The following is an 8,431-nucleotide window of genomic DNA, read 5'->3' on the forward strand; positions in this document are numbered from 1 at the left end:
GGAGCTGTGTCTCCCAATACCCTGGGGCTGCCTCTGGGAGGCTGAAGTTCCTTGACTCTGGCAGGCTGCCCCTCCAACCCCACGAAGTGGAGACTTTCCACTCTTTTCCAGGTTACCTTGGGTTGGAAAATTACCTCACTGGATCCCTCTGTGGATTCTGTCTCTCAAAAATTTACTTAGAGTCCTTTCTTTATAAGTTTTGAGAAAGAGCACCTAAGAGATGGTGCTGTCCTGTCTCCATCTTGGCTCCACCCCCTGTTGAAGTTTTGAGAGAATTATTTTCTTTTTGCATTTGTCCGACTGTATTATCTAAGGATTTGTTTTCCTGTTGCAAGGTTTTAATTTTTCTCTTCAGTTTCTTTTTAGAGTTTTTCCAATTTATTTTTAAACACTTTCCTGTTCTCGTATAAGAATGCTTTTTTTTTGTATTTGAGGCCAATTCATATTCTCCTCAGAAGTTCTACCCATCTGTATTTTAGGGTCTTTGTCTTTAAGGTACCTTTCAATGGACCCTGCTTTCTTCTTGCCTTTCTTCATTTTCCGTAGATCTTGTGTTGGGGCGGGGGTGGCTGGTTCTCAGACCTTTGGCTTTGAAAACCCTGGAATCTTTGCTCACTGGGCTTAGTAACTCCAAATATGTTGGCCAGCAGTGGATCCTTTTTCTGGAGCGTCTGTGAACTTGATTTGTGACCCACTCCCTAGTTCTGGGGTGGGGCTGCGGGGAACAACAAGGTCTGAATTATCCTTGTGCAATGTGGCCTCAGTTCTTTCTGTTACTTTAGGGTTCACAGTGTTCTGAATTTGTCTCAGGTTGGAACTTTTCCTGTGGTGTTCTATCTAGTTAAGCAAGGCCTGAGTTCCTATTTGGCTTCCAGGAACTGGGATGCTATCTGTTGAACTGGGTTCTGGATTGTTCTGTAACTAGAAGCCTGCCATTGGCTTTATTGAACTATAACTCCCCTTCACCCCCAAAAAGACAGAGCTTCACTGAAAGCAATAAAACACCCACCCCCCAAAATGTCTCAATTCTGAATTGAGATCTTGTTTTGCTTTTTTTTGGGGGGGGGATGGGATTTGTAGCTTTAATATCTATGTAGTGGTTCATTTAAAGTTACATGGGAAATAGCTCTGGGAGCATGCCACCATCTTGCTTCTGCTTTGGGAGTTTCAATTTCTTTTTTTCTAAAATATTCTAAAAAGATAAATTATCTAACAAGACAGAGACATATAGCCATAGATTGAAGAATTTCCATAAATATTTTGTGTTTCCAATTCATACATGTATGTCTATATAACTTTTCTTCTTTTCAGTTCATCTGGTTAACAACCTTCAACTGGGAAACCAGTATTTTGACATTCTTCTCCCTCTTAATTGTTTCTTTCAGTTTTAGTTTTTCTACTAATCTTCATTTTCATGATAACTTTCCTAAGCACCTTGGAAGGGTGAACATGCTCCACACCCACTACCATCTGCCTCTTCTTCTTACCGATTGAATAGTGCAAATTTCTATAAAAAGTTTCTCCATGTCTATAGCTGTTTTCAGGGCATCTCTGTATTTATGCAGTGGCCCACATGTGTCTAGCATATACACCACTCATACCACATGGAGGGGAGTCCTAGGCCATCACAATATTACTCCCCTTATTTCCCCTTGACTTATCTCCAGAATATTGTTGACTATGCCAATTTTCTTGCTGTAAAAATTTCCTCTCAGTGAGATATTCAAGCTGCGCCCCCCAACAAGTGGTCTAATTTGATTTTTTTTGGCAGTTGGTAGGGAAATCCCTACTCCCAGAAACACTTTATTGAGACCTTATTGCTTATGCAGTTAAGGAGACACTGATTGTGCTATAGAAAAATTCCACATGCCCTAGTCTAAATTATTCCTGTAACGGAGTCAGGAGTCTCCTTCTTATAAAGTTAAGTGTATATACCAGAAAAGGTGGTCAAATTGAGGGTCTAAGAACAGAATACTTCCTGGAAGGAGCAGGGTACAGGAATGTAGAATGGCAGCGCCAATGAGAGCCCTCCAGACTGCAATAAAAGGGCAAGATCCACAGGAGATGGCATTCCTTATCAACTCGTGAAGGCTCACTTCTAGTTGGCTTAAAGAAATTCAGTCCTGACACTTGGAAGAGCAGCAGCACACAAGGGAGCAGTTCATTTCTCCAGTAAGTGCTGCAACTTGTTGTAGGTAATAGTTGTCGTGGGGAAGACACACTTGGCTGCTAAAACTGTCAGACCACATTGGCCCTGACACTGGCAGAACCTTCTGGAAAAGTTGGGATAGGACACAGGAGGAGGTCAAAGATACCTACAATATTTTAGTTTTTTGGTGAATTGCAGTAGGGTCTGAGAGAATAAAGGAGAAATGGACTTAGAACAAGCCAGTTACTTGGCTAGACAGAGAGGAACTGGAAAAACAAGCATTATCTATGGGGACAAGGAAGAGCCTCAGTACTCAATAGAAAAAGGCCCTCTCTGCTGCCTACTCTGCCTAGTTTCCAGAGCTCACATCTCAGTAATCCAGACTGGAGTTTAAATTACCATGGCAGGAGGGATGGAAGAGTGGCCCACTGCTTGAGAAGTTAGGACTGACACAAAAGGAAAGTACCTAGGTCTCATTCTTTCCAAACAGCAGCTGATAGAGTCAGGATCCCTAGGTGAATCCCCTCTGCTCTGCAAAACGATGGGAGCAGAAAGGAATTATCAGAACCTGGGGAACAAACTTGAGTGAACAATAGTGTTTCCTTGGCAAAAATTCAATTTTGCTTCAGGTTCCCTCACCTTTTCCCAGGGGCTTTTATGGGCCTGCCTGCCTGCAGATCTCCCCTCCCAAAGGCACTTCTATCAGGGATTCTGGCTGGGACTAGTATGAGGAAATAGCAAGCTAAAATCACATGGGAATAAAGAAGTGCAGTTTCTTATGGGTCAGCAATTAGAGTACAGACTAAGACCAAGGAATACAAACTGGCACTACCCCTAAGGATAACCTCCCATATCCCCCATCCTGATGTGCCTTCCAACTCCTTCAAGAAAGGAGAGAAGTACCTTCTCCAAGGGGTGAGTCCTTGTTCACTGTAAAGGACAATGTTGACCACAGTAAGATCAAGCCTGCATTAATAGCACTGGAGGACAAAATGGCTCCAGAGAGTGGACCCTCTGACTCTACTAGCCTCCATAGTAGAGATGTACAGCCAAACCAATAAGCAGGAGGGCCAGGAAGAAGGCAGCTATGAGCTGGAGGTGAAGCAGAGTAGCTGAGAGTATAGCATTGACAATCAGGGAGGAGGAGACAACAAAGAGACGAGTGATACTGCTCCCATGCTTCATGTTGGATGACATGAGCAGACCATTGAGGGCCTGGCTCAGTACCATCAGCCCTGCTCAGGCTGAGAAACCATCTAGGAGCCCAGGGCCTGGCCCACCTCCCACATAGAGCACCAAGTTCATAAGTACCCCAAAGGAGTACAAGAACAAGTTCTGCAAAGCCAAGGGTAGGTGCTGCCTCTTCATGAGCAGCTTTGTGTAGACTGAGGAGAGGCCTGAGATGAGGCAGTAGAGCAAAAGCAACAGCAGACCCAAGGGGGTCACATGGAGGGGCATGCCAGCAGCTGGAGGCTGTGGGAGGATGCCCTGTGGGTCCTGACCTGCAGCAGCATAGCAGTCTCCAGCACCAGTGAGTAGCAGCAGTACGAGGCCTTGCCTGGCAGAGAGACAGTGGTTCAGGCAGACAGTAAAGAAGAGCTGTGCTGCCAATCTTGACATTGCTCATCACTTGGTAGGTTCTGGGGTCCATGTACAGTTGCAGGTGAATGACGAGGTTGTTGTTGGCACCATAGAGCAGTGCAAAAAATGCAAAAGGGGAAGCTTGGCGCCAAGGTGGAGTGTCCCATAATCTTGGCTGCCACCTGGCCATCAAAAAAAATGCTGATAGTAGTAATTGGGTCAGTTCTGTCCAAAGCACAGCTAAAGAGGGGCAGAAGGGGACATGACCATCTTTTCGACACAAGGCCAAGAGTGGGGCATTGGCACCATACATGGTTGTAGACAGGAGGAGCATAAGCACCCATCGGGCCTGGCTTGGGTGCCCAAGCCCCGGTATGCTCCCTTCTTCCACGTTCATCACTACTTTACCAATCTAGGTCTTTAGGTAGGTAAGTGATGGGAAGAGTAAAAGAAGGCAAAGTCTATAGTCCATCTGGTAAAACTGAATAATGGAGCCAGCACTACAGAGGGGAATTCAGGACACATTATCAAGTTAACAAGGAACTAGGTAGTCCATGGGTCAGAGTCAGAAATAGAAGCAGCAGGGAGACAGACACACATGTTCCCATACACACACATGCACACATGCATGCACACATGCACATTGTAATCTGGAAGTACAGATGTTGGAGGGAAGGAGGAAGGATATGGGTATAGAAAATATCTGTGGTATGAAGCAAATGAGGCAACTAAAGGCCTGGGGAGGCTGGAGATGGGGCAAGACAGCTGGCCTCTATCTTTGATGACCCTAAGTAGTCAGGCTTACTGCCTATCCTGACTCAAACTCCAAGGCTCTTCCTCAGGGCTATGGCCCCTGCTGAGGAGAGCCTGGAGAAAGGAGTGCTGAGGATGCACTGGACCGTAGATAATCCTGCAAAGTCTTCTCAATGTTGGGAACTGCATAGGACTGTGCTGCAGACGCCGGTGCGAAACCCATCACTGCAGATGCTCTTAATTTGGCTACAAAATAGCCAGCCAGGAAGCCCTTGAGAAAAGGAGCTGACAGGAACGAGCCTTCCTGTTCCACAACTGTCTTGACCTCCTCCTCTAGTTGCCGCTGTAGATGTTCCAGCTGATTCTTTAGGAAAGCCAGGTCTTTCACCTTTGGCATCGAATCCTCGTCATCCGCCATTTTCACCAGCGTACTCCTCTAATTTGATTTTGATAAAATAGTCTGCGGAACTCTGGATTGATTATATAATAGTTTACTCATTAAAGTGAAGTTCTTACATCTGGACAGTGGCAGTGAAATTCCCTCAAAAAGCACCCAAACTCATTTGCAAAGTTGAGAAATCAGACTATGGAGGAGAAGTGATAGAGGATGGTAGTGTAGATTAGGAGACATTTTTGGATTTCCTCTACACATCATCAGGCATACCCGAACCATTTGCATGCCGTATCATGGCTGTTTTGCCTAGAGTCATGGACACTGTTGTCATGTCCCAGTAAGTATATTTTAATTTGGCTTATTTTATTCTGGTTTACCTTATGCATAAATTTCATTGTTCAGGATACCATATCATTATTATTATTATTGTGATGATGATGATGATGATTATCATCATCATTATTATCATTTTTATGGTTTTCATTGAAAGAACTTGCAATGGGGTTAAGTGGCTTGCCCAAGGCCACACAGCTAGGTAATTATTACGTGTCTGAGGCCGGAGTTGAACTTAGGTACTCCTGACTCCAGGGACAGTATTCTATCCACTGCACCACCTAGCCGCCACTGAAAGAAACTTTTGTTAGGAAACCAACATTATTCATGACCTTGCAAGAGACTTTTGCTAGGAAACCTACATCATGGCTCTCACTGTTTAAGGGATCCACTTAAGAATCATCAATAGGGAACCTACACCTCTAGTTTCTAATCCAATCTGCTATTTCCATTTTATGAGTGAATTTATTGCATCCACATGCACACTTATGACTGCTAATTAATAGAATGTATCATTCTACCCTATTTTGTTTTACTTTTTCCTCCATGTTTTTTTTTTACCATTCTTCCTCAAAAATTATGGTTTAGCTCTCACTACTCTCTCCCTTTGTCCAGGTTTTTTAAACTTGATTCAAACCTATTTTATACCTTTATACATATAAATTTACATGTATATATTTGTATGTATATGATATATTCATAGCTAATTTTATCTTTTTTATATAAAAGTAAACACAGTCTTAGAAATTGATTGAAAATTTTCTAGAAACTAAAAAAGTTTGAAGAAGCTTTAGACCATCATCAATGATGCTGTACAGAAATAAATCAAATATCAGTTTATTTACAAATATTTAAAGTATTTAAAATGCACTTGATTTAATAACAAAAACACCATGTGCACCTTTAAAAGAACAACGAAGGACTATATTGCACCTAATAGCAAGTTCATTACTATAATAATAATAATAATAATAATAATAATAATAATAATAATAATAATAATAAAAATAATTGATTCTCATCATCCCAGATAAAATTTACCTGACTTTAAATGCTAGATTCATACAATGAATAATATTCATTGTCTAGTGTCATGAAACTCAACCAATTTTGAGGAACATGTTAAAATTAATCTGATTTTTATATTCTTTGGTTGTTGTTTTTGCATTAAGCAATAGAATAGTTTCCAAGATGCTGGCAGTCACTGCTTTTCTTCTAAATATAACTCTGTAATGAAACTTAAAGAACATGTCCATTACATACAAGTATGTATGGTATAATTATCTGGAAAATTAAAATCACCCCTGAAAAAATATATTGAAAGTTTTACAAAAAACTGAAAAATGGGATGAACTACCTTTAAGCTTCCCCATTTCATTCGTACAATAATTACTGACAGGGGTGTTGACAGGAGTCAAAAAAATGAACGATGGTCACATCATGATTATATTTTTGCCAATCTTTTATTGCCCCAAATTTGTGACAGGAGATATTGTAGGGGAAAGGAGAAGCAGAAATTCTTCTGCCTCTGGTTTGAACTCTGTTTCCATTAATCTCCTCTCTCTGAGCTCTTTATTTTATTATTATCCCTATTGGATAGGCTGAATGTCTATACCTAATTGAGTTAGACACATATATACTTCTAAAAATATGCATATTAAAGCATACATACATGCACACAATTTTCCATTTTTGAAACAGAAGATGAGAGTGAAAATTGTGCATTGCCTACCCCTTATCATTTCCCCCTTTATTATTAAGGCTGTTTCTTGTATGTCTGTCATATGTAATATAATTTTCTCCATTCTTATTCTCCTTTCCACCTTTGTCCAGTAAATACCTCATTCTCATCTTTCTATTTGTCTTTTGAGATTATCCCAGCAGGATTTACAGTAATGACTTTTTTCTAAGTAGAACTCTTCTAACTGTGCTAATGCTAACCAAATTCTTTGGTATAATATGTATTATCATTCAACATGGTAGACTTACTTTAAAACTTCTAACTGCTTTAATGCTGATCACATTCTTTGGAATGATATGTTTCTTCTTCTATTATAGAAATGTGAATCATTTAACCTTTTAAGTTCTTCATAATTTCTAATTCATGTTCAACTTTTCATGCCTCTCTCAAGTTTTATTTTGAATATTAGATTTTCTATCAACATCAGATCTTTTCAACAGGATGCATAGAAGTTCTATTTTAATAAATTATTATCTCCAACAACCCACCATCCCATAGTTTTATATTCAATTTTGCTGGGCATATTCTTTTCCAATGCTATATCCTGTATCTTACAAAATATCTTATTTCAATCTTTCTGCAAGTTAATAGTGGTGACTGATATATCTTATGTGATCCTGACTGTAGATTCATTGTATTTGAATTATTTCTTTCTTACTACATATAATATTTTCTATTTACACTGAAAGATCTTTGATTTGACTATAATATTCATGGGGGGGGTGATTGTTCACATTTCTTTCAGGAGATGACTGGTTTATTCTTTTAATTTTTCCTTTACTTTCTGGTTTTAAGGTTTTGAGAGTCTTCCTTCATAATTTCTTGAAATATGATTTCTAGGCTGACAGCTATACTAATAATACTTATCTCTTCTTGATCAATTTTCCAAATCATTTTAGGTATATTTCTAATTTTCTTATTTGATTTTGATATATTATTTCATGATATCTCATGTACTCATTACCATCCATTCCACCAGTGTTAATTTTTAAGGAATTATTTTCTTCATTGTAGTCTTTTGCTATTTCAACAATTATGCTTTTTAGGAAATTTTTTCCTCAGTGAGGCTACGTATGATTTTTTAATAATTTGAACAATTCTAATTTTTCATCAGATGATTCGAGGAATGTGTGTGTGTGTGTGTGTGTGTGTGTGTGTGTACTTCAAAAGAGAGGGATAGAATAGAGACATATTTTTTTAATTTAATGTTATAATAAACTTTGCTAAAAAATAAGATTATACTTCGAAATTTAATAAGAGAAATATGTATGTATTAGTGTGCCTGGATGCTAGGATTTGTGTACTATTAATTAGCATTAAAATATAAAACTAGGGTATATTGTATGTATTATATGTATATACTGAACTGAATTCTAGAGGTGCCTAATGGAATATATATAGGATTTAAGTATGTTTTGGTAATAAGTTATAAAAATTAAGATTATTGTTATTACTTATGAAATTCAACAATAATGATAAA

General features: G+C 39.2%; 1 protein-coding gene and 1 pseudogene across 1 annotated transcript; both read right to left on the reverse strand.

Moving 5' to 3' along the window:
- Positions 1 to 3,172: 3,172 nt before the first annotated feature.
- LOC141519775 (putative UDP-sugar transporter protein SLC35A4) lies at positions 3,173 to 4,127 on the reverse strand (annotated as a pseudogene).
- A 447-nt stretch (positions 4,128 to 4,574) lies between these two features.
- Positions 4,575 to 4,901, reverse strand: LOC141504714 (SLC35A4 upstream open reading frame protein-like). Its single transcript, XM_074209909.1, has one exon. The coding sequence runs from the start codon at positions 4,899 to 4,901 to the stop codon at positions 4,575 to 4,577; it is 327 nt and encodes a 108-aa protein (XP_074066010.1).
- Positions 4,902 to 8,431: the final 3,530 nt, after the last annotated feature.

Source organism: Macrotis lagotis, chromosome 1, assembly GCF_037893015.1.
Source record: "Macrotis lagotis isolate mMagLag1 chromosome 1, bilby.v1.9.chrom.fasta, whole genome shotgun sequence".
Classification (NCBI taxonomy): domain Eukaryota; kingdom Metazoa; phylum Chordata; class Mammalia; order Peramelemorphia; family Peramelidae; genus Macrotis; species Macrotis lagotis.

Coding starts and splice junctions, on each gene's coding strand:
- LOC141504714 (XM_074209909.1), bottom strand. CDS start 4,901: ATGGCGGATGACGAGGATTCGATGCCAAAGGTGAAAGACCTGGCTTTC.